Source organism: Oncorhynchus tshawytscha, linkage group LG16 (assembly GCF_018296145.1).
Source record: "Oncorhynchus tshawytscha isolate Ot180627B linkage group LG16, Otsh_v2.0, whole genome shotgun sequence".
Taxonomy (NCBI): Eukaryota; Metazoa; Chordata; class Actinopteri; order Salmoniformes; family Salmonidae; genus Oncorhynchus; species Oncorhynchus tshawytscha.
Window position 1 is genome coordinate 47,188,156 of NC_056444.1, and position 26,905 is coordinate 47,215,060.

The 26,905-nt window shown below is 43.4% G+C and overlaps 2 protein-coding genes across 6 annotated transcripts in view; both read right to left on the reverse strand.

Annotated features, from left to right (window-relative positions):
* Positions 1-885: 885 nt before the first annotated feature.
* On the reverse strand, positions 886-7,888 carry LOC112215766 (peroxisome proliferator-activated receptor gamma-like). 5 transcript variants are annotated; one of them, XM_042299231.1, is made up of 8 exons: positions 7,739-7,888; positions 7,165-7,291; positions 6,938-7,014; positions 4,986-5,179; positions 4,590-4,728; positions 2,620-2,816; positions 1,863-2,340; positions 886-1,594 (listed from the first exon to the last, which is right to left on the reverse strand). In XM_042299231.1, exons 1-8 carry the CDS (start codon positions 7,836-7,838, stop codon positions 1,347-1,349), a joined length of 1,560 nt encoding a protein of 519 aa, XP_042155165.1. In that variant the 5' UTR covers positions 7,839-7,888; the 3' UTR covers positions 886-1,346. The 5 variants fall into 5 exon arrangements, with proteins under 5 accessions (XP_042155165.1, XP_042155166.1, XP_042155167.1 ...); XM_042299232.1 differs by having other exon boundaries at positions 6,938-6,984; positions 7,165-7,381; XM_042299233.1 differs by having other exon boundaries at positions 4,986-5,077; positions 7,739-7,887.
* A 5,393-nt stretch (positions 7,889-13,281) lies between these two features.
* LOC112215765 (synapsin-2) overlaps positions 13,282-26,905 on the reverse strand; it is a 45,846-nt gene continuing 32,222 nt past the window's right edge. The window contains exons 2-13 of the mRNA XM_024375149.2: positions 25,012-25,069; positions 24,769-24,860; positions 20,698-20,854; positions 20,499-20,588; positions 20,318-20,380; positions 20,018-20,160; positions 19,758-19,832; positions 19,335-19,437; positions 18,601-18,750; positions 17,985-18,045; positions 14,241-14,640; positions 13,282-14,055 (exon numbers count right to left, since the gene is read on the reverse strand). Of these exons, the coding sequence (XP_024230917.1) occupies positions 13,923-14,055; positions 14,241-14,640; positions 17,985-18,045; positions 18,601-18,750; positions 19,335-19,437; positions 19,758-19,832; positions 20,018-20,160; positions 20,318-20,380; positions 20,499-20,588; positions 20,698-20,854; positions 24,769-24,860; positions 25,012-25,069 (1,525 nt within the window). The 3' untranslated portion in view covers positions 13,282-13,922. The remainder of the gene's footprint in view (positions 14,056-14,240; positions 14,641-17,984; positions 18,046-18,600; positions 18,751-19,334; positions 19,438-19,757; positions 19,833-20,017; positions 20,161-20,317; positions 20,381-20,498; positions 20,589-20,697; positions 20,855-24,768; positions 24,861-25,011; positions 25,070-26,905) is intronic.

The window sequence follows — 26,905 nt, forward strand, 5'->3', positions numbered from 1 at the left end:
TATTAGTTCACGGAAGCATTATAATATATGTCACTGAGCAGATGCTTTTATCCAAAGCAACTTACATACCTATTCAATATGGGTGTTCCCTTGAATCAAACCCTCGACCCTAGCATTACAAACGCCATGCTCGACCATCTGAGCTACAAAGGACCCCTCTATTGTACCATTTCCCCAATGATGTTTTGACTAAACTAAAGTATTTTAACCATGCCATATCTCATTGTAGATCAAATACACAATGTATAGTAATAATCATAAAGCCATTCTAGTCACCCTAACATAAGCGCTGGAACATTTCACCATGTGTCAGCAACAGTGGAATATCATGACATTGCATAACATCATAAAGCAACAGAATGTGCAATATATTCACCAGCAGATGGCAACATTGAACAATACTTGCATGTACTTGCTAGAGGATTTTCATATTGCTTATACAGGTCATTATAAACAACACAGGATATATGTCCGTGGTAGTACATGTCATATACTATGTTAGGCGAAAAGATGGATGCATTATACACTGACATGTTTAGAGAGGGTCGTGTTGAGGAAATGGAAACTCGAGAGATGTTTTCACATTTATCTAACCCCTATAGAATGATTCAAAGACAAGGAGACTCGATATGCTGTACATAACAAATTATTTGAATTAGCTATATTTTTTTTCATTCTACTTCCGTCTGTTTCTTTTTTAGTACTTTGATTGGATTATTTTATGATATAGAGCTACACAAATAAAGTTATTATTGTTATTATTACAAATGTGTATCATTAACAAAAATGTATTAGGATAACATGTTGTTTTCACATTATATTACACCCTTAGCCAGGCTTTATTCTATTTGTCAAATGCTCCAATGAAAGCCCTGCAATTGAAAGTACTTCTCCTTTCAGCCCTTTAATTAAAAAGCACAGCAGAAGACTGAATAGCTGCAACAACAACGAGACGGTGAGAAGCTCTGTAATGAATCATTCACAATGTAGTACAGTTCAAAGGCCCTTCCAAGAAACCAATCTTTCCCCTTACTCAATATCAAACAGGGTTCAGCGGAGCGGCAGAACGTGTCTTTGTCACGGAGGTCACTTCTGAAGTCAGACATTCGGTTTCCTTGAGAACCTGATGAAGAATAGCCTGGTCTCAGTGACCATTGTTGTTACGACGTACAAGCCACAGAGGAGTTGACGAAGCACAAACAGGTCTAGGACCAGGCTAGTTAAAGATCTATAAGGGTCTACACATTGTTACAGTAATCACAATTGGGATAATACTGTACTACTGTATATATCACAGTGAGCAGTCTTCTTTTCCTTATAGCTGTTAAACTGAGTCCCCCTCCACTTTAGTACAGGTCTCTCATGATCTCCTGCAGTAGGGGATGCAGACACACCTCCAGCTCCTGCTTCTTGAGCAGGTGGATGAGGCGGACGTGGTTGGCCACCAGCTGCCGCAGGTCGGTCATCTTCTGCAGTAGCTTGGCGAACAGCTGGGGGCAGTCTGGGTGGATGGTCTTCAACTGCAGCTCCAGGGCCTGCAGCACTGTCTCCTGGAGGTCCTCAATGGGCTTCACGTTCACCAGGCCTGGACGGTCTACAGTAGAGTACAATGTGGTCAAGGTTAGTCACCAGAGAGTGGGAGAGGGAAATAGAGGAAGGTTGGACAAACAGTATACAGCAAATGATCTGAAGTTATAGTGATCTACCCGATGAGCAAAGACCAAGTCCAATTGAAAGGATACAGCACAAAAGAGGACCCCATTACTTTACATCTGGTCTCAAGCCCAATCAAGTCGTCTCTGAACAATAAAAAAGGCAATCTTGCAGATCCTGCATATAAATGCAAACTGAAAAACAATCACCTCCACTGAGGATGATGACGGCGAAGAAGAGCGCCATATCACTATCGTCCAGCTCCAGCACGTTGAACTTTACCGCAAACTCAAACTTGGGCTCCATCATCTCACAGAAGGGCTTCCTCAGGCTCTTGAGGAACTCTCGGGTCATGAAGATCTGTCCATAGGCAAACAGTGTGCCGTCCTTGTTCATGAGTGGCGCCAGCATGGTCGTCATGACCTCGATGACCCCGTACTTCAGCAGGATCACCTGGTCGTTCATGTCCAGCTCTGTGAACCCAGGGATGCTCTTGGAGAACTCTGTGACCTCTTGTACGGCCTCGGCGGAGCGGATCTGGATGCGGCGGAAGACGGAGAGCTCCAGCTCCCCAGCAGGCTCCTCAGGGGGCAGGACGGACCTCTGGCACTCCAGTACTGGGAGCTGTCTACAGTTTATAAAGTACTGACCCGCCGTCAGAGACTTCATGTCATGGATGACAAACGGCTGGAAGAAAAGAGATGCATCCCATAGGTAATTAACTACGTAAAGAAGCATTTCCATCCATTGTCATTCATTCTCTTGGGACTTAGTAGTGATTCTAGTATTAGGCACCTTGCTTGGTGCACAAGGGGTTAATCTAACTAGGAAATAAAAGGTCAATTAAAATCCTGACTTTTGTGTTTGTTTCCTTGAGATCCAAAATTCAATCTGTTTCTCTAAAATATAAATAACGGTCTGTTAGTCATTTCCTCTTAGACAAACAAGTAACAACTGGGCCCTTACTGAGTTTCCGTGTGTCTTTCCAGAGAGGATGGCCTTGGCCTTGCTCTTGGTCAGGGGAAAGTGTCTGTGGTAGGACAAGCACAGCTGTCTGGACAGGGCTCTCAGGTCCGCTGACTCTGGGTTCCTGGGGTGCACATCCATAAACTCAGCCTGCAGCTTCTCTCTCTCCACCTGGGGCATCCGGCCGAAGCGGATGGCTGCATGGGGGCATCAGAGAGGTTTACAGTTAGTGCATTACATTCTAGCCTGGGCACCAGTCAGACGCTTTCTGTATTAAACAATGCTTGCCCAAACAAGACAATGACAAATAGGTTGGCTAAAGAAGGACTATACTTCATCCCACTGTGTAGAAAACTTTCCAAAGTCTAAAGGCCCTTTTCAGACAGACAACTGCTGTTGAAACAGTTCATATTGAATATGTGTAACACCCGTGACATTAAATAAGTGTTATCAAATAGGACAACTAACCCTGTCACCCCTTTGTGAGTGGGCATTACTCAGATTGTGATTGTATAATAAATACGCTTGCAGAAGGGCTTATGAACTTTTACAATTAGTTCTCATGGTCTCCATTTGGAGCCCAGCCCATCTGTCTAAGCATTTTATGTTGTGGCCACATTATCAGGTATATCTCTCTAGTCACCCCCAAAACCAATTCTTTCTTTGGCCGCCTCTCATTCCAGTTCTCTGCTGCCAATGACTGGAACGAACTACAAAAATCTCTGAAACTGGAAACACTTATCTCCCTCACTAGCTTTAAGCACCAACTGTCAGAGTAGCTCACAGATTACTGCACCTGTACATAGCCCACCTATAATTTAGCCCAAACAACTACCTCTTTCCCAACTGTATTTAATTTTTATTTATTTATTTATTTTGCTCCTTTGCACCCCATTATTTTTATTTCTACTTTGCACATTCTTCCATTGCAAAACTACCATTCCAGTGTTTTACTTGCTATATTGTATTTACTTTGCCACCATGGCCTTTTTTGCCTTTACCTCCATTCTCACCTCATTTGCTCACATTGTATATAGACTTGTTTATACTGTATTATTGACTGTATGTTTGTTTTACTCCATGTGTAACTCTGTGTCGTTGTATCTGTCGAACTGCTTTGCTTTATCTTGGCCAGGTCGCAATTGTAAATGAGAACTTGTTCTCAACTTGCCTACCTGGTTAAATAAAGGTAAAATAAAATAAATAAAAATCTGTCTTAATTCATCAATGATTACACAAAAAATATTTAACTGAACAAAAATGTGATGATTCCTCGACATTATATGGATGAGCTGAGACAAAGTTGCGTGCACATATTGTGTAACCGAGCAATGTCAACTGATGGTAAATCGAATCGAAGTTTACACAGATTTGCAGGTGTTATAGCAGGTGCAGTGAAGCGCTGGCGTTAACAGCTCTAACAGTGCAGTAGAATGTCTAGCAGATACACAAATTAAAAATCATGTTAAGAACAAGAAACATCAGAACGACATGACAACATCTCCTGAGAGCTTTGCTGTGTCTGCCAGCAGTTGTCCCATCACGGGTAATAAAAGAGGTCAAAGGTCACTGTTAATACAAACTAACATATAAATCACCAATAGCAAGCTGTCGCTGAGATTGTGGATGGGCTGCATACCACTGACATACAAACAGGATGAAATTGCATTTTTATCTGATTTTTTCCCCAACATAAGTAGACTATATTTAAAAGCACATCAAATGCAATGTTCACATCATGTGACCAGCTAGGGCAGACGGACAGGAATGTGCTTATGGTTGCTATCTAACTCTTCCAAATTTAGTGCAAGACAGGCAAAATAACATGTCTGAGCTTTAGGCAAAATGAATTGGAGCAGCCAAAAAACGTTACATAACGCTCAGCTTTGGCGTTATCATCTATGACAAATCATGACCCTTACAAACCTTTGTACTTTGTAGATTTTTTTTTTTTATATAACAATGCTTACCATCGTGTGACATGCCCACAAGCAGACATTTCTGAAAGCGACAGTACTGGCACTTATTCCGGCTCTTTTTGTGAATCCGACAGTGCAGCTCACAGTGGTCATACACCAGTTTTAACCGCACGGTTCTGCGGAAGAATCCCTGAGAGAAAGGCAGAGAACATGTTGATTGTAGAATCCTACAGCAGCAGTTGGCTATAATTATTTTACAGGAAAAAATAGAAAGAAATGTCAACAAAAACCACGAGCTTTACACTAATCCAAGGGCCAGGGTGCGTGTTTAAGTTTCAGGGTAAATCCTTACTAATATGGCCCCATGGAGGTCACAGAGCAAGACATTTCTATACCTCCAAGCAATCACAAGCCAACAGAACCAAAGGATGTAGGTCTCAGTCCTACCTTGCAACCCTCACAGGCATGGACGCCATAGTGGAAGCCTGAAGCCGTGTCCCCACACACTCTACAGTCAATATTGAGCGGAGAGCTGGCGTCTGTGTAAGTAGGGGGATTGGAGTGAGGCCGGGGTCTGGACAGGCTGACAATGCTACAGTCGCTAGACTGAGAAGGCGATAAGGGCTTATCGTTTACTGAACCTAAACAATATACAGTGGGGCAAAAAAGTATTTAGTCAGCCACCAATTGTGCAAGTTCTCCCACTTAAAAAGATGAGAGAGGCCTGTAATTTTCATCATAGGTACACTTCAACTATGACAGACAAAACGAAAAAAAAAATCCAGAAAATCACATTGTAGGATTTTTAATGAATTTATTTGCAAATGATGGTGGAAAATAAGTATTTGGTCAATAGCAAAAGTTTCTCAATACTTTGTTATATACCCTTTGTTGGCAATGACAGAGGTCAAACGTTTTCTGTAAGTCTTCACAAGGTTTTCACACACTGTTGCTGGTATTTTATCCCATTCCTCCATGCAGATCTCCTCTAGAGCAGTGATGTTTTGGGGCTGTTGCTGGGCAACACGGACTTTCAACTCCCTCCAAAGATTTTCTATGGGCTTGAGATCTGGAGACTGGCTAGGCCACTCCAGGACCTTGAAATGCTTCTTACGAAGCCACTCCTTCGTTGCCCGGGCGGTGTGTTTGGGATCATTGTCATGCTGAAAGACCCAGCCACGTTTTATCTTCAATGCCCTTGCTGATGGAAGGAGGTTTTCACTCAAAATCTCACAATACATGGCCCCATTCATTCTTTCCTTTACACGGATCAGTCGTCCTGGTCCCTTTGCAGAAAAACAGCCCCAAAGCATGATGTTTCCACCCCCATGCTTCACAGTAGGTATGGTGTTCATTGCAACTCAGCATTCTTTGTCCTCCAAACACGCCGAGTTGAGTTTTTACCAAAAAGTTATATTTTGGTTTCATCTGACCATATGACATTCTCCCAATCTTCTTCTGGATCATCCAAATGCTCTCTAGCAAACTTCAGACGGGCCTGGACATGTACTGGTTTAAGCAGGGGGTCACATCTGGCACTGCAGAATTTGAGTCCCTAGCGGCATAGTGTGTTACTGATGGTAGGCTTTGTTACTTTGGTCCCAGCTTTCTGCATGTCATTCACTAGGTCCCCCCGTGTGGTTCTGGGATTTTTCTCACCGTTCTTGTGATCATTTTGACCCCACGGGGTGAGATCTTGCGTGGAGCCCCAGATCGAGGGAGATTATCAGTGGTCTTGTATGTCTTCCATTTCCTAATAATTGCTCCCACAGTTGATTTCTTCAAACCAAGCGGCTTACCTACTGCAGATTCAGTCTTCCCAGCCTGGTGCAGGTCTACAATTTTGTGTCCTTTGACAGCTCTTTGGTCTTGGCCATAGTGGAGTTTGGAGTATGACTGTTTGAGGGTGTGGACAGGTGTCTTTTATACTGATAACAAGTTCAAACAGGTGCCATTAATACAGGTAACGAGTGGAGGACAGAGGAGCCTCTTAAAGAAGAAGTTACAGGTCTGTGAGAGCCAGAAATGTTGCTTGTTTGTAGGTGACCAAATACTTATTTTCCACCATAATTTGCAAATAAATTCATTAAAAATCCTACAATGTGATTTTCTGGATTTTTTTTCATCATTTTGTCTGTCATAGTTGAAGTGTACCTATGATGGAAATTACAGGCCTCTCTCGTCTTTTTAAGTGGGAGAACTTGCACAATTGGTGGCTGACTAAATACTTTTTTGCCCCACTGTACATAACATCGAAGGCAAAAGGAAAGAGTGTCATTCAAAATGTGTGGCAATTGCTTTAACACAAGATTCATTTGATGTGAATAGATAATTAAGTTATTACACTTTTAGTTGTAGGAAATGACAGATTTATTGACAATCCCTTACAGTAGACTTACGTTGATACACGCTGTATGTGTAGTTGTATGAGTGGCTTCTGTCTGGGCTGTGGTTGATTGAGTGACTTCTGTCTGGGCTGTGGTTAAATGATTGGCTTCTGTTTGGGCTGTGGTTAAATGATTGGCTTCTGTTTGGGCTGTGGTTAAATGATTGGCTTCTGTCTGGGCTGTGGTTAAATGAGTGGCTTCTGTCTGGGCTGTGGTTAAATGAGTGGCTTCTGTCTGACCTGTGGTTGAATGAGTGGCTTCTGTCTGGGCTGTGGTTGAATGAGTGGCTTCTGTCTGGGCTGTGGTTGAATGAGTGGCTTCTGTCTGGGCTGTGATTGAATGAGTGGCTTCTGTCTGGGCTGTGGTTGAATGAGTGGCTTCTGTCTGACCTGTGGTTGAATGAGTGGCTTCTGTCTGGGCTGTGGTTGCATGAGTGGCTTCTGTCTGAGCTGTGGTTGAATGAGTGGCTTCTGTCTGAGCTGTGGTTGAATGAGTGGCTTCTGTCTGAGCTGTGGTTGCATGAGTGGCTTCTGTCTGAGCTGTGGTTGCATGAGTGGCTTCTGTCTGAGCTGTGGTTGAATGAGTGGCTTCTGTCTGAGCTGTGGTTGAATGAGTGGCTTCTGTCTGAGCTGTGGTTGCATGAGTGGCTTCTGTCTGAGCTGTGGTTGAATGAGTGGCTTCTGTCTGGGCTGTGGTTGCATGAGTGGCTTCTGTCTGGGCTGTGGTTGAATGAGTGGCTTCTGTCTGGGCTGTGGTTGAATGAGTGGCTTCTGTCTGAGCTGTGGTTGAATGAGTGGCTTCTGTCTGAGCTGTGGTGATGGGAACTGTTGTGGCTGTACTCTAGAGAAGGGAGATAAGGGTAGTCCAGCGTCGACAGGGTCTCCATGTCAAAACTATTCATCTTGTTGTCCATCTCTGCCAAGTCCAACGTGCCCAGCCCAAAACTCAAGCAAGGACCACGCTGCTCTCCGTGTCCACCATCTCTGGATAAGAAGACACTAGACAGCAGTGTTAAAAGAAAAAAGTCATCCAACAGTATAACCATCTCCATTCACTGTACATAGAGCTATCAAGGAGATAACAGAAAAGGAAAACCATTAATTACTTCCGCCGTTGTAACTGTACTCTAACTTTAGCCTGTTAAGACTAAGAAACAGAACTGGACTAATTCTACATTCACGCTGATATGGATCTGGTTATGGACTGTACATTAGATTCGGGGCGAACACAGGAATGCAATTTAAGAATGGTTTCATTGAGCTTGCAGTAGTGCTTAACAGATAGTGACAACTTATTCGTCCGCCCCCCTGGTAGGAACTCTCAGCCCCACTGTCAGTGAACTCACACTTCTGTATGATTTCAGCGGGACAGTAAGAATATCTTAGACGCTAGTAAAATGTCTCCTCTTATAGAACACACAGACAGATCTTTAGATGCATTAGTAGAGACAGGTCAATATATAGCCATGCTCACTTCAACTCAAAGAAAGACAGGTCTAACTACTCTCTCTATCTCTCTCTCTGCAGAAATCGAGATATGATTCAATAAAACATCTCTGATTGTAGGATGATAAATTCCCTTTCTGTTATATGTAGCTATTGTCTTTCAAAAGTCACGAGAGAACTTTAATGGGTGGCATTGGCCATAAATCAAGAGGCAATGCATCATTTGATAATACATTTGTGGGAAGAGGGCCAGGCTTTCAGTGTGATGCATCAAATGCTCATTCTAGTCGGTTTGTTTTCTAATAGACATCCATTCCCAGTACAAGACCTAATTACAACCTCTAACAGGCTCAAATAGGTCTTGCACATGCTCAAACCTGTGCTGTGTGCAATATAAAATGTGTGTGTTTTTGGTTTTACTATCCTTGTGGGGACCAACAGTGAGGACATTTCGCCACAAGGAAAAAGGATATTTTAGGCTTAGGGGTTAGGTTTAGGGTAACAATTAAGGTTAGGGTTAGAATTAGGGTTAGGGGTTAGGTTTAGGAGTAAGGGTTAGGGAAAATAGGATTTTGAATGGGAATCAATTGTTTGGTCCCCACAAGGATAGTATAACAAATGTGTGTGTGTGTGTGTGTGTGTGTGTGTGTGTGTGTGTGTGTGTGTGTGTGTGTGTGTGTGTGTGTGTGTGTGTGTGTGTGTGTGTGTGTGTGTGTGTGTGTGTGTGTGTGCATCATAATGATGATGATAAATGGGAAACTCAATCATCAAGTTTGCGGACGACACAACAGTGGTAGGCTTGATTACCAACAACGACGAGACGGCCTACAGGGAGGAGGTGAGGGCCCTCGGAGTGTGGTGTCAGGAAAATAACCTCACACTCAATGTCAACAAAACTAAGGAGATGATTGTGGACTTCAGGAAACAGCAGAGGGAACACCCCCCCATCCACATCGATGGAACAGTAGTGGAGAGGGTAGTAAGTTTTAAGTTCCTCCGGTTATACATCACAGACAAACTGAATTGGTCCACTCACACAGACAGCATCGTGAAGAAGGCGCAGCAGCGCCTCTTCAACCTCAGGAGGCTGAAGAAATTCGGCTTGTCACCAAAAGCTCTCACAAACTTCTACAGATGCACAATCGAGAGCATCCTGTCGGGCTGTATCACCGCCTGGTACGGCAACTGCTCCGCCCACAACCGTAAGGCTCTCCAGAGGGTAGTGAGGTCTGCACAACGCATCACCGGGGCAAACTACCTGCCCTCCAGGACACCTACACCACCCGATGTCACAGGAAGGCCATAAAGATCATCAAGGACAACAACCACCCGAGCCACTGCCTGTTCACGCCGCTATCATCCAGAAGGCGAGGTCAGTACAGGTGCATCAAAGCTAGGACCGAGAGACTGAAAAACAGCTTCTATCTCAAGGCCATCAGACTGTTAAACAGCCACCACTAACATTGAGTGGCTGCTGCCAACACACTGACTCAACTCCAGCCACTTTAATAATGGGAATTGATGGGAATTGATGTAAAATATATCACTAGCCACTTTAAACAATGCTACTTAATATAATGTTTACATACCCTACATTATTTATCTCATATGTATACGTATATACTGTACTCTATATCATCTACTGCATCATTATTTAATACATGTATCACTAGCCACTTTAAACTATGCCACTTTGTTTACATACTCATCTCATATGTATATACTGTACTCGATACCATCTACTGCATCTTGCCTATGCCGCTCTGTACCATCACTCATTCATATATCTTTATGTACATATTCTTTATTCCTTTACACTTGTGTGTATAAGGTAGTAGTTTTGGAATAGTTAGCTAGATTACTCGTTGGTTATTACTGCATTGTCGGAACTAGAAGCACAAGCATTTCGCTACACTCGCATTAACATCTGCTAACCATGTGTATGTGACAAATAATATTTGATTTGAAATGACCGACACATACCTAAACAGAAGACTGACAAAGTCCTGTGGAATAGTCTTGTTACCAAAGTGGAATGATTTTAATAGTTAGTGTGTTAGAAGTTGGTAAACTAGGAAACACCTGAATTTTGGTGATCATATAGAGGTCTCGATTATACAATAATATAAAAATAGTAACATAAATGGAAATAAATTACATCTTTGTCAAACTGTCAAAAGTTGACAGTAGCCTTTTTCCAGTTTGAATTACTGACAAAGTTAACATTTAAATTCACAACGGAAATATTTATTATAATTCAACAATGTTTTTTTTTATGCCAATGCAATTAGGTCTAGATAAATTGTCAAATGAAATAAATTAAAGCCTTTGATCGATCTAAGACCAGTATCAGTTTAAGCAAGCAAGTCTACATTCTCACGTCTCAGAATAATTCAAGGCTGATATAGCCTACCCTACCTGTCCTGGTCTTCTACGCAAAAATAGCCTTATAACGCTTCACCACGCACTTGCCGAGCTTCATTCACATATTCCACCATCTTTCTTCCCTTTTCTTGATCCCGTTGTAGCTGAATTATAGGCCAGGGCACTGCAGGTTGCATGTGGGTCATATGGCCAGTATCTGAATGACAGAAGTTTCCCTCACCCAGTTACAGCCTGCATACTTCCCTTCCCCCATCAATTTGCGGGATGGACTTTGGAATCATTACTTCACGGAACACTGGAGACAAACCTGTTGCTCAAAGAGTGATTACCTGATTTGATAGGTAGGCTGGAAGTGTACAATGATGTAGGCTACTGTAGACTCCTTTATGAGAGTGTTTGATTCTCGTAAGGTGTGAAGCACTGTATTCAGAGCAGCAGTACACATAAATCCATAGGCCAACAGGGGTCCATTTTGACATAAAGGAGTAAAAAAAAAAAAAAGTATAATTTCAAAACAAATATTTTATCCTTCTGAAATGTTTTAACTTTGTCAAGCAATTACCCTGAAAAAATATCTAAATGCAAGATGTAAAGTGTTTGTCCTATGTTTCATGAGCTGAAATAAAAGATAACCAATATTTTCAATATGCAAAGAAATGCGTATTTCTCAGAAATGTTGTGCACAAATTCGTTTACTTCCCTGTTAGTGAGCATTTCTCCTTTGCCAAGGTAATCCATCCACTGGACAGGTGTGGCATATCAAGACGATGCACCTTGTGCTGGGGACAATAAAAGGCCACTCTAAAATGTGCAGGTTTGTCACACATGCCACAGATGTCTGAAATTCTGATAGAGCGTGCAATTGGCATGATGACTGCAGGAATGTCCACCAGAGCTGTTGCCAGAGAATTCAATGTTAATTTCTCTACCATAAGCTGCTTCCAACGTCATTTTAGAGAATTTGGTAGAATGGCCAACCGGCGTCTCAACCACAGACCATGTGTATGGAGCCGCGTGGGTGAGCGGTTTGCTGTTGTCAACATTGTGAACAAGTACCCAATGGTGGCGGTGGGGTTATGGTATGGGCAGGCATAAGCCACGGACAATGAACACAATTGCGTTTTATCAATGGCAATTTGAATGCACAGAGATACCATGACGAGATCCTAAGGCCCATTGTCGTGCCATTCATCCACCGCCATCACCTCATGTTTCAGCATGATAGTGCACTGCCCCATGTCTCAAGGCTCTGTACACAATTCATGGAGACTGAAAATGTCCTAGTTCTTCCATGACCTGCTTACACAACAGACATGTCACTCATTGAGCGTGTTTGGGATGCTCTGGATCAATGTGTACCATGTACCTGCCAACAGCAAGCAACTTCGCACAACCATTGCAGAGGACTGGGACAACATTTCACAGGCCACAATCAACAGCCTGATCAACTTTACGCTAAGGAAAAGGCAAACGGTGGTTACACCAGATGCTGACTAGTTTCTGATCCACGCCCCTACCTTTGTTTTTAAGGTATCTGTGACAAACAGATGACCATCTGTACTCCCAGTCATGTAAAATCCATAAATTAGGGCCTAAGGAATTCATTTCAATTAACTGATTTCCTTATATGAACTGTAACTCAGTAAAATCTTTGAAATTGTTGCATGTTGCATTTATATTTTTGTTCAGTATTACCGTTACCTGTCCAAAATTGAAATGAGTAACGATTAGCCAAACTCAGTAATGTAATCTTATTACTTTCTGTTACTTTTGGATTACTTTCCCCTTAAGTGGCATTAGGAGAAGACAAAAAGGATCCATCAAATGCATTTGGTGTGTCATCACAGTGGTCTCTGACTTGAGGTCAGACTCGCTCAGGTGGAACAAACTTAAACTTGTGCCCTTTTTCAATGCTGAATTGAATGTCACTGATAAAATTGAAAGGTGTCATAATGTATTTTTTCTCTCGCCGTAATCCTTTCTGGATTTAAAGGTAATCAAAGAAGTAATCATCTAGTTTTTCAAACGTATCTGTTATCTGCTTACAATATTTTAGCTGGTAATGTAACGGATTACAGTTACAGTTTTTCCTGTAACCAGATCAGATTACATGTAATCAGTTACTCCCCAACCCTGATCGCCCATATCGGTGGGCATTTTAGGTCATACAGGTATGTCAGATTAGCTCAATCGCCAATTTCTGAGCCTCCGAGTACCACAGAAACACAACACTGAACGAATAACAGACAAGTTTTCATGACAAGTGGCCATGGATCCAATTGATAAAAAATACACGTTGAAACATCAGATTTGACTATAAATGTGACATTTTTCAAATATATGCTTATTTTAGGGATCTTAAACCATTTACTGGGGTTACAAAAGTCTTTGCAATCATTACTGCTTTGAAGCTAAACGTATGTTGCCTCTTTTAGGGGTTAATATAACTACAAGTGTAACCTATTAATTCCATGGGATACATCTGCATTTCTAATGCAGAGAATGAGTAGGCCCTCTAGAGTCACATTGCTTATTGATGCATGGTAACTTTATTAAGAGTTGTAGAACTGCAGAAACCATCAGTGGATATACTCATGTCAACAATAATGTCTACAAACAAAGCCAAATGCCTTTCACAATACCACTAAAATAGAACTCCAGATTGAACAGTTGATGTCGACACAGATAACCGGGCATTAGTAAATTATGGCTATGGATTCCCGTCTCTGTAGAAACATGCAGTTAGTTTAGTCAATTAGTGATTTGAGAGCATATGTCAAAATAGGAGAGACTTTAAATGAGTGTTGTAATCTCCTTATGCTAATGACAGACCGTACACATTCAAACTATTAAACACATTTACAATAAAGCTACAACATTCAAAAGTCATAAATGCACATTACAGATGGTTTGATCCTCTTCTGCCCAACAGTGACACCCACACTACTGCATGATCAACACAAACTTTACATCTCTCGACTTGCATCTCAAGAAGTCATCCCATCAATTGTAGTACTGTAATGATATAGCATGCACAGTATGTATGTATCTAGATAAACAGGAAGGAGGTTAACTGTAACACTTTGTGAAGTTGATGACACAGAGACTGGTTTCGGTACCTCATGTTTCATTCCCTCTGTTTCAGGGATATTCAACCCACACTGCGTCTAGTCAGAGAACAGACTTGCAAAAGACTTCCTCAAGTTGCGCATGGTCTCGGCTTTGGCCACGTCTTCACTGGCTGTACGAAAGAAGGATGTTTCCTTCAGACCAAAGGCATTGGTCAGGGACTGAGATTTACTGGAAAACAAAATAAAATAGTTGATTACAATCTGTAGAACGTCAAAGGTTTTGTCAGAACAAATGACCTCACAACTTGACTGTAGAGCATTGTGTTTCTTAGATACAGGCTCTTCTTTTTGGCTAAACCTTTTAGTTATGTCGGAACTATGTTTTTTTTAATGTTGCTGCCAATGTGTTCTTACTTCAGCGATGGATGTGCCTGTGCTTTTTCCTCTGCTGTTGGCTGCTCTACCACTGGAGGCTGGCTCTGCTCAGGGCTCAGGTCCTTCTGTTGTGCCTGAGTCGTTGGCTCATTTTGGGGTTGGGCCAGTGGCTCAGGCTGGGGCAGGGCTGAGGCCTGTGGAGGTGCCTTGAACTCGGGTTGGAGCTGAGGCGCTGAGTTGCGCTGTCTTGGGGGTGCAGGCTTGGCAGGCTGTGCTGGAGGTGTTTGTTGAGCCCCCAGGACTCCTGGTCTGGGCTTTCCCTGACTCGCTGACTGGGGCTGCTGTGTGGTTGGGGTAGGCCTCTGGCTTGAGTCCTTAGCAGAAGCTTTAGGAGTTGACTTTGGATCAGGTCTGGGACTTTGGGGTTCCACCCGGCCCCCTAATTTTAGTACAAGAAACACTTTATGATATTATCACACTTTTGCTGTGGAGAGATGATATTGAAAGTCTTTGAATTTGAGTCTGTATTTTTTCACAGTTGTATGTGAAATTTTGTCCCTCAAACTATCTGGCAAAAACAGTAGACACAGTCTAAAATCGACACTGGTCAAAGGGAGGAAGTAAAAGCTGCGAAATGAAGACACACAAAGCAGGAGGGGATACAATATTACAATACTGCAGATACATTATCTCTCATGCATTAGAAGCAATGCAATGTGGTGGCACACATGCTTTGAGGGTATAGATGGAGGGGTTTTGACCAACCAATCAGTTTGCTCAATGATTCTCCACCTCAATAATATGACATGATAGATAAAGAGTTGAACTATCATTAGTGGGTCTAAAAATAGAAGTAAATTGATATTGTTTTCTGACCTTGCTTCACCTGTGTTTGTTGTCGGTCTTCTTGCTCCAAATATATTTCTATAAACTGACATTTTTAAGGAGTCTCTCTAGCTACTGTATGTACATAGTGCCACAATATAGGGTGATTTGCTCGTTAATATTGTCTTTTTATACAACTCTAACAAATATGGCGACACAGACTGAGCATATACCGCAAAGGAAGCTTTATTGCCAGTGACAGGGGCAAAATATCCAGTTAGGGAATTTTTTTCCACAATGTATTGTTATCTGTACTGAATTCTTTCAAACAATTCAACACTAGTTCCAAGAGAACACACCTAACAGTTGGTGGCCACCCTGGTCCCAAATAGCTGCAACCCAGCCGGTATGAAAAACTAAGCCAGCAAAGGAGTTTCACCTGGGCAGGATGGCTGATTGAGTTTCCACTGACAATAGCGCCTTTGATCAATTCGTTACACATCAAATACCTCACCATGCAACTATTAAGGACCTTGGTGCCTCCACTCTATCCTCCCTTTTATAGGAACGTCAGTTTGCAGTTTGCCCCACAAACCACAACACAAAGCCACAGGTAAGGCTTTTTACAGGGTTACTCTCTGGGTTATCTGCACAGACACAATGGCATTTCATACACGTTGGAACATAAATTGCACATAGAGCTTGCTAACATAGTTCATTTGTACAATTCTGTTAGTAACAAACAAAAGTGTGTTTTAGAATGTGACACACATTTACAATGGTGTTGATATAGCTGTATTCTTAGTTGTGCAGTATGACCATTGTACCAAATAGGAGACATGCATGGATTCTACATTATTAACTGCTACTTAATGCAGGTGTTTTTAATGGGAAAATGTTTGTATCCCACTTGTGACTGTAGCTGTATTAATAAATTATGGAATAATATCTGGTAATAAAAATATAAAGAATATAAAGTTAAAAACATATATATTGCACTCCGTTAACTCAGAGGAGCATAAGGCAAATATGTCAAAGAATTCTTAAATGATGGCAGTAACATAAGCATAACTCCACGCACATCATCACTGCAAAACAGAGCACCATCAATGTTGTCATGGCAACACCAATATGGTTGTTGATATTCTGCACGGAGGGTGCACTTATGGTAGAATCAGAAACCTATTATTTCAGATATATTATGTAACACGTTGACCATTTAACTGAATCCCAGTTTTGTTTTTTGACTTGACAACATAATTTAAAGTGACAGAACTAATTTGACTACTTCCTGAAATATATATAAATAAAAACAGATTGACACATTAATCGTTGGCCAAAGATGCAACGGTTGTTACTGGAATCTTATTAGTTGACAGACAAACCTCTAGAGTCATTATGTTAATGTATCTTAATTATTGGAATGAATGAGAGCGTTTGAATATATCATAGTTAGTTACTCTCTAACTCTTATCACATAAAATCTCTCCTCTCACGATCGCAACTGCAGCTGCCACAAACCAATCCCATGTACGTGCTTGCGTGATAATAAATGAGTCAAATATGTATTATTAGGCTAAAAAAATGCTACACTAAATAACATCCTGTTGTTTTTACAGTAATTTACTGGCAGCCAGGTACCTGTAAGTTTCTGTTAAAAAAAAAGTACAGTATGTTACCATAAATTCTAAAGAAACTGGTTTAACAGTGCATTACGGTAAAACATACTAATGTACTGTTAAACCAAAGTTTATTTTGAATTTACAGTAACATACTGTACTTCTTTTTTTTTACAGTAACTTACAGGTTACTGGTCTGCCAGTAAATTACCATAAAAACAACAGGACTTTTTTTATTTATTTTTAACAGTAGTCTATTGTAATTGTGTAAGTTATCTAATATGCTTGTCCTCATACACATGAAAACAGTTATGTTCTGTGCATAAGAGACAGGTTATAAAACTGTCAAAGAACTGTCTTTCTAAGCTTGGTTGTTATAGCAACATTCACTGATGGAAGCATCTTGATGGGTAAGCTATCTGCTAATAATGGACAAAGACAAATCTATATATCATGTCCTTTCAAACAACGCATGGAATGAAAGTTTACATAGCAGTATGTATGCAGGTACTCATCAGCTTTCTTGGCTCTAACATTTGGTTGTTTATGCATACATCTATTTTGTTTAACTTATTCAATATGCATTTGTTATTATGACACATTCACAATGCATAAATCACAAGGACCATAGTTTGGATCAAAAGAATAATAGTGGTGTCACTAAAGAAACATCCAGAATGAGAAGGAAAAAAAACATACTGTTACCTGCCTGAATATCATACATGCAAAACAAAAATAAATATCTATTATATTAGTATATGTATGAAAATAATTACCACTACAGTCATACGCACCAACATGTACATATTGACATATACACAAACGTCAAACTGCACGACAAACCACAGTTTGAACAATATCTAAAAGTACACACCAAAATGGAGAAATAAATGGGGGGGGGGGTAGAGGGAGGGCAAATAATGAAAAATGACTGAATCAAACATTGGGCAAACACAGCAGCACTGGACTCAGTGTAGGCACAATCTGCTTATTACACTGTCAACAACAGCCCCAAAGAACCACGGCTACAGAGAAACAGAGGCGACCGTTACAAGCACACTAAATCAACAGGGAAACACGTTAACAGTACATCTTGACACTGCATAGAGGAAAAACACAGTCCAGGCCAGCACTACACTCTTGGCCCAAACTAATACCAGCCACATCTCAGTTCGTCTACCGTCTCTCCCCCCAACCACCCTCCCCGCTTGTGTCCAGCTAATGTACGTCATCATTTCGATATTAGATAGACTTCCTCCCTGGCGGGCTACTCAGTTGGCCTGAACGGGTTTTGGCCCCACTGCAACGCCATTACAGTCGAGAATGTACTGCAGACAACCTTGAGGAGGTTGTGCAGTGCCAGTCTTGGGATCAACCACCAGGTCCTTCTGGCCACCACTCTGCAAACACACAAAACACAGTGATACTCCCAGGGACATTACAGTAATAGTGTCCACTACAAGTAACATTCTTTAATGCAGAAGTCGTTATGTCCTTATGATACAATTCTGCTTTAAAGAATGCACTTTTTAAACAGGAATATATTTTATACAAATATAGCTATACTCTAGTTACTAAGAGACAGTAATACACAACCTGGTGCCCTATGTACATAGACATGGAATCACTGGTCACTTTAATAATGTTTACATATTGTTTTACCCACATCATATGTATATACTGTATTTTAGTCAATGCCACTCCGACATTGCTCGTCCCAATATTTATAGATTTCTTAATTCCATTATTTTAGATTTGCGTGGATTGTTAGATACTACTTCACTGTTGGAGCTAGGAACACAAGCCTTTCGCGACTTGATTTAATATGGCTGTAACACAATAAACTCTAATATAGGCGGAGGCTCTCAAACCGGATTTCCTACAAAGCCTTCCTGTAAGACTATGACTGATCACATCCCCCCATACAGTGGTGTATGTAGCCTACTGCACCATACCTGTGATGGCTGCATGGTGGTGGGTCTGTTAGGGGACCCAGTGGGTGTCCGTCCTACTGCCTGGTTCATCTTGGCTACCACCATGTCAGTGATGAGCTGCCTGTCCTCTGCCTGATGCTCTCCTACCAGTGGCATGGAGGACCCCACCACCTGACACACACAGAATATGGTATTATTATCAGACGAAGAGAAGGTGGGAGTGGAGTAGGTTATGAAGGGTGGACACTTTTAGTTGAAATTAGGGAAAAACTGAATTGCTGGGAAAATAGGTAGCCAGGAGTTAGATCTGTAGCCAAAAGGTCACCTGTTCGAATCTTGAACAGGCGTCGGAAAAAAAGGGACTGCTGGGTTCATATCCTAAAAACAATCCCCTACCGTTGGGCCCTTGAGCAAGGCCCTTAACCCCAAAACATGCTCTCCATCCAGGGGCACTGCAGCTTGACCCTGTGCTCCTCTCAACTGTGTGTCTGTGTGAGCATGAACATATAGTTATAACCATATCATGTGTAGGCTGCTGTTCCCATAGCAACCAGATAGACTCAAAATGACCTGACAAGGATGTGGAATGCATCAATACATTGATTAGCAAAGATGTTGAATCTTTCATTATATTGCGTCGGTGTGTAGAGAGCAACTACATAATGAGGCAATACAGCATAAGACATTCGTGCAATACGTCAAGCACTGTACATTGAAATATTTTCACGCTTACTCCAACTGTATGAAGCTCATACCTCCGTTATGTAATCTTTCCCATCCTTCCCATGAATGGCTTTGACAGCACAGATATCCAACCCTCCGAAGATCACTGAGCAGGTGTCAACCCACAGCTTGTACCTGAACACAGGGGGAAGACGGATAAGACACTCACAAAAAGTGGTCTTACATAGTGTCACAGTCTATAGATTCATGCCAAAGACAAGTGTTATTGCTATTTAACAGAAATAAATTGCATGTAGCAATGCAATTACTCAAATGGCTGGTTGTCAATTGTGTACCATTCAGAGAGAACACAATGCAGTGCTAACTCGGATCAATACAGACGTTTACATGGTCTCTTAATGAGCTACGTGACTCTCGTAATGAGACAGGGCATTGTCCTATTAGAATGGATGCATTATCCGTGGTGCTGTACTGCTGTTGTTCAGGACTCATACCTGTCAGTCATGGCCACTTGTTCCAGCATGGCTGAGCCTGTGTTGGTCTTCCAGTTGCCAGAGATTGAGGTCCTCCTATAATGGATGAGGCAGACATTACACATGTAAACATATTAAAGTCCCTGGCAAAATCAAATTGTGTTGGATTAATTTGATTACACTGCTGGATTAGTTCGAGAAACGGACGATCCTTAAGGTACACTGTGGAAAATGTGAAGCATATATCATACACATTAAACAGGTGAATAATTAGTACGTACATGTAAGCTTTGTAGTCATTGCCAATCTTCTGGATCCTGATGTCGTACTTGGAGTCGATGAGAGGCTCAGTGGTGGTGTAGGTTTGGGTGAGAGCCACCACACTGGCAATGTCCTGGAATTTACTGTGGTTATCTACCCTCACCTGGACACAGCACACACACACACACACACACACACACACACACACACACACACACACACACGAGTACAGTTAGAAACCCATGTATTTTTTCTGCTAGTATAATCTTTTTTGTGAAGCAATTGTTTTTGTAAATTACAAGAATGACAAACATTCTTACCTTTCCTACTCCTGAGTGAGCGTGCCCAATTTTCACAACGACAGGAAACGTTGGCATGGCAACCTGGGTGATAAACCGTGTAGACGTTATCGTTTTACGTATGCGTGGTTTCATCAGACAACAAAGCAAAAGAAGTCACACATTAAATGCATTTCAGAGCAGGAGATGATTAGGTTCTTACCATATCCTTGTAGTTGGGATAGAAGGTCTGTTCAATCAGAGGGAACTTCTCTGCACCAAGCTTCCTGTAGGTGCTTATTAGCTGTGCAAACTAGAGTCAAACATCAGACATCCATTAGTCAAATTATGCAAACTATGTACTGTAGGCACAAATACACAAGCATCATGCATGGCACCCAGCCAGTCCTCTGTCTACCTACCGCCCAGGGCTTGTCACACAGGTTGTAGATGGATTCCAGGGAGTTGATACTGGGGATGCCCCCATACTGCAGACCAATGATCAGGTTACGGAAGTCCTCATTCTGGGTCATACTGAAGGCATGCTGGCGGATAAGGACAAAGTCAGGCTTGAATGACCTGTAAAAAAATGAATATACAAATGCTTTAGAGAGAAATGCGATCGCATGTTGATTTTGTACCCCCACACCAGACACGATCAAGCACATGCAGGTTGAACTATCAAAACAAAGTCTGAGCTAATTATGTGAATTTGGGGACTGTCACGCTGTATAATGAAAGGAGACAGCCGCAGGAATATGTAATAGTTTTTTATTTATTTCTCCACCCAAAATAAAGTACGTCATGAAAACAATGGGGACATATCCCAAAACAAACACGTGCTTTTGTGTGTGCATATATATATGTATAACGATGTGAGCTGAGATTCGGGAAGCAAGTTCAGGGAGTGAGTGTTAATAACATAAATGGAACATAAAACAAAACAAGAACCTCGAAGAATGCACAGACATGAAACAGAAACAATGACGCCTGGGGAAGGAACCAAAGGGAGCGACATAAACTCAGCGAAAAAAGAAACGTCCCTTTTTCAGGACCCTGAAAAGGACAGATCTTCATTGTAAAGGGTTTAAGCACTGTTTCCCATGCTTGTTCAATTAAACCATAAACAATTAATGAACATGCACCTGTAGAACGGTCATGAACACACTAACAGCTTACAGACAGTAGGCAATTAAGGTCAAAGTTATGAAAACTTAGGACACCAAAGAGGCCTTTCTACTGACTCTGAAAAACACCAAAAGAAAGATGCAGGGTCCCTGCTCAACTGCATGAATATGCCTTAGGCATGCTGCAGATGTGGCCAGGGCAATAAATTGCAATGTCTGTACTGTGAGATGCCTAAGACAGCGCTACAGGGAGACAGGACGGACAGCTGATCGTCCTCACAGCGGCAGACAACGTGTAACAACACCTGCACAGGATTGGTACACCCGAACATCACTCCTGCAGGACAGGTACAGGATGGCAACAACAACTGCCTGAGTAACACCAGGAACACACAATCCCTCCATCAGTGCTCAGACTGCCCACAATAGGCTGAGAGGGGCTGGACTGAGGGCTTGTAGGCCTGTTGTAAGGCAGATCCTCACCAGACATCACCGGCAACAACGTCGCCTACAGGCACAAACCCACCGTCGCTGGACCAGACAGGACTGGCAAAAAGGGCTCTACACTGACGAGTCCCGGTTTTGTTTCACCAGGGGTGATGGTCGGATTCGCGTTTATCGTCGAAGGAATGAGCGTTACACCAAGGGCTGTACTCTGGAGCGGGATTGATTTGGAGGTGGAGGGTCCGTCATGGTCTGGGGCGGTGTGTCACAGCATCATCGGACTGAGCTTCTTGTCTTTGCAGGCAATCTCAACGCTGTGCTCTACAGGGAATACATCCTCTTCCCTCATGTGGTACCCTTCCTGCAGGCTCATCCTGACATGACCATCCAGCATGACAATGCCACCAGCCATACTGCTCGTTCTATGCGTGATTTCCTGCATGACAGGAAAGTCAGTATTCTGCCATGGTCAGCGAAGAGCCCGGATCTCAATCCCATTGAGCACATCTGGGACCTGTTGGATAGGAGGGTGAGGGCTAGGGCCATTCCCCCCAGAAATGTCCGGGAACTTGCAGGCGCCTTGTTGGAAGAGTGGGGAAACATCTCATGGCAAGAACAGGCAAATCTGGTGCAGTCCATGAGGAGGAGATGCACTGCAATACTTCATGCAGCTGGTGGCCACACCAGATACTGACTGTTACTTTTGATTTCGACCCCCCCTTTGTTCTGGGACATATTATTCAATTTCTGTTAGTTTGCTGAAAATAAACGCAGTTGACAGTGAGAGGCTTTTTTTGCTGAGTTTATATAGGGCAGGTAATCAAGGAAGTGATGGAGTCCAGGTGAGTCTGAAGAAGCGCACGTGTGCGTAATGATGGTGACAGGTGTGCGCCATAACAAGCAGCCTGGTGACCTAGATGCCGGAGAGAGAGCACACGTGACAGTACCCTCTCCCCGACGCTCTATCCGCAGGACGCTGACCGAAATGACGATCCAGGGGAACAGGAGCGGACCGGTCACCTCTGCAGAGGTGTAGGAAACCCGTCAATCCGGCTGAGACGCAGGAGTATGGTGACCTAGAGTGCCTAGTTGATGGTACTCCCTCCCTTGGAATGTTTGGATCCAGCCTCAGGGACGATCCCGTGGATCAGGAGCGGACCGGTCACCCCCTGCTGGAAGCCTGGCAGGGGAGCCTGGTGATCCGGTTGAGGCATGAGAGCCTGACGAGGCAGTAGAAGCAGGGGAGCCTGGCAATCCAGTGAAGGCATGAAAGCCCAACGAGCTGGCTGAGGCAGGGGAGCCTGTTGATCCGGCTGAGGCATGAGAGCCTGTAGTGGCTTCAGGACCCGACGTCATTCCCACCTAGCCCAAAATACAAAAAAATACTCCTGAATACTTCCCTTAGGTGCGGCGTCATTCTGTAACGATGTACGATGTGAGCTGAGATTCGGGAAGCAAGTTCAGGGAGTGTTTAATAAAATAAACTGAACATAATACTTAACAAGAACCTCGAACAACACACAGACAAGAAACAGAAACAATGAAGCCTGGGTAAGGAACCGAAGGAAGTTACATATATAGGGCAGGTAATCAAGGAAGTGATGGAGTCCAGTCTCACGAAGCGCACGTGTGCGTAACGATAGTGACAGGTGTTTGCCATAACGAGCAGCCTGGTAACCTAGAGGCCGGAGAGGGAGCACACGTGACAACGGGGATGTAACCCAAACTAAAGAGCGAGTTGTAAAACCTCTAAATAATACACGAGACGAGACCCGTAATAACAAGTGCACAATAACACGTAGCAGGAAAGCCAATACAACAGAGCACAGGTACTCACAAGACCAAACGGCATGGGACAATAATCGACAAGGACAACGGGGAACAGAGGACACATACACATACTGATCTGGGGGAATGGGAACCAGGTGTGCGTAATGAGACATTCAATCCACAGATGAAAAGGAATTCAGTTGACCGTTTTATCTGTCGGAGTAGAGGACCTTGTGCATTTCAGGTAAAATAACAACTCAACATTTATATACCAGGACAAATTAGCTAGCAACAGCAAGCTAGATAAATTGCCATAAATGTTACATGCGTTTCGACCTGTTCCCAAATTAATATCGTTGGTTCAGAGTTTGTTTTGATATTTCAACCTGCGTTGAAATATCAAATCTGGAAATTTGCCATGGTTCTCTTTACATGTGAAGGTCAAGTAATGCTGACCACACCACTTGTGTCGCGTGCGCAAGCGTTGAAAATAACATACATGTTATTCAATCATTGTACCCACACTGCTCGCGCACCTCAGCGAGTGTCTGCATGTGCTAAAATAGATTATATTTTTCTCTCCCATCTCCTCGTTGGTTTTTAGGAGCATATACCCACGTGCCATCTCCTCATTGGTGTAATGCACCGTAAAGTTCGTTGCCAACCTCTATATAAAGTCCAAAGAAGTTTAAAAAAAAGAAGCCTGAGGAAGGAGGAGAGATGAGGAGAAAGGAATTTGGTTTACCATTTTGTCATCTCTCCTCCAACCTCAGGATTCTTTTATTTATTTTTTTACTTTGGACTCTATATGGTTGGCAACCAACTTTATGGTGCATTACTACTGGAGTGTGGACATCAGTTCATCTTTGAGAGGCAGGACTTGCAGCGCGTTGAGCGTGACAAATAGCACCAACTTGTCGCAATGTCATCGCTGTCGCAATGATTGAATAACATGTATGTGTACATTTATTTTGCAACGATCTCGCATGCCACAGGAGCGGTGTGGTCATCATGTAAGGCTTGAGTGTGTTGCTCAGTAAAAATAGCCTCTCAGAGCAATGGTGAATTGTCAATGAGTTCAGATGCTCCAGTTTGGCTTGTGTGTGTGAGTGTGTGTGTGTGGGCGGGCACATGCGTCCATGCGTGTCTCACCTGGCCACCTTGGTACCATTTCTCAGAACCTGCATGTCCACATTACAGCTTCCATTGGCATGAGCTATGATGTTGATCTCACTGAACTCAGCCTGCAAGGCAGAAAAACAGACAGGTACATCTGAAGAACTGAACGTAGACACTACAACAATAGGAGTCATAGATACATATTCAGTTTCTAGGTAGAGAATTTTGAGACGGGTGCCAAAAGTGAATCGACGCAGTTTGCCTAATGAGGCTTACCTGTTCGACTTTGATGTCATAATCTCCATGCACTTTCTTCCCTCTGAAGAGTTTAGCCCTAGGCAATAGAGAAATTCATTGATTATCCTTTTGATGACATTATGAGATAACACTGTGACTCATTGTGATTGTGCTTCTCTGTGGATGCCTTCCATCAATTTACAATCAGGTACGGCTCCAGTCAATATTGAATAAGATACACTTCATTGAATTTAATATGCATCAATATACATTTTATGGCGCGAACACGTGCATCTTAATGATTTAATTACACACCACACCGTTACCCAAACATTCCGTCTTTGTGGCACATATCCCCTCAGATAAACGTGACTTAGAGAACTGTTGCTAGTGATAAAGTCAAGGTGGTGATATATTCACTCCAGGGCCATACTAGCGAACATTTGAAAAACTACATTTAGAATGTTTCTTAGTCTCAAAATGTGCATCAGCCAAGTGAAATCATTGACGTAGTCGCACGTGATAAAGCGCTACAAGTTAGCTGCTCCCATTACATAACCTGGCACATTGTAATGGCTGTCTTGGGAAGGTGAGGACCAAAGGTGAGGACCAAAGCGCAGCGTGGTAAGTGTTCATCCTTTTTAATGTAAACTGAACAGCAAAACAACAAAGAAAACAACCGAAACAGTTCTGTCTGGTGCAGACACACAAAGACAGAAAACAAACACCCCCGAAACACAGGTGGAAAAAGGCTACCTAAGTATGATTCTCAATCAGAGACAACTAACGACACCTGCCTCTGATTGAGAACCATACCAGGCCAAACTCTAAAACCAACCAAGAAAAACAAACAGACTGCCCATCCCAACTCACGCCCTGAAAATACTAAAACAAAGACAAAACAAAGGAACTAAGGTCAGAACGTGACAGTACCCCCCCAAAGGTGTGGACTCCGGCTGCAAAACGGTGTCTGTCCGCGGTGGCCGCTCTGGCACGTGACGTGGACCTCACTCCACCACAGTCCTTCTCTGACTCACTAACCGCCTCCGTGGCCTCTAACGCGGCGCCCCTCACCGCCGACCTCGGACTGGAGACCCAAGCCACGGGTCCCGAATGGACGGGAGATTCCGGCAGCACCGGACGGGCGGTAGACTCTGGCAGCACCGGACGGGCGGTAGACTCCGGCAGCTCCTGGCTGACCAGCGGCTCTGGCAGCTCAGGGCAGACGGAAGACCCTGGCAGCTCAGGGCAGATGGAAGACCCTGGCAGCGCTGGGCAGGAGGAAGACCCTGGCAGCACTGGGCAGGAGGAAGACCCTGGCAGCGCTGGGCAGGAGGAAGACCCTGGCAGCGCTGGGCAGGAGGAAGACCCTGGCAGCGCTGGGCAGGTGGGAGGAGACGGAGAGACAGCCGGGTGCGGGGGGCTGCCACCGGAGGGCTGGTGCTTGGAGGCAGCACCGGATATACCAGACTTTGGAGGCGCACTGGAGGTCTCGAGCACCGAGCCTGCCCAACCCTACCTGGCTGAATGCTCCCCGTAGCCAGGCCAGTGCGGCGAGGTGGAATAGCCCGCACTGGGCTGTGCTGGCGAACCGGGGACACCATGCGTAGGGCTGGTGCCATGTACACCGGCCCGAGGAGACGCACTGGAGACCAGATGCGCCAAGCCGGCTTCATGGCACCTGGCTCGATGCCCACTCTAGCCAGGCCGATACGAGGCGCTGCAATGTACCGCACCGGGGACACCGTGCGCCTCACGGCATAACACGGTGCCTGCCCAGTCCATCTCTCTTGGCACAGGTCTCCTACCTGACTTCGCCACACTCCCCGTGTGCCCCCACCCAAGACATTTTTGGGGCTGCCTCTCGGGCCTCCTTGATCGCCGTGCCAACTCCATTTGCTGGCTCTCCCTGGGTCAACGGACCACCTCTCTA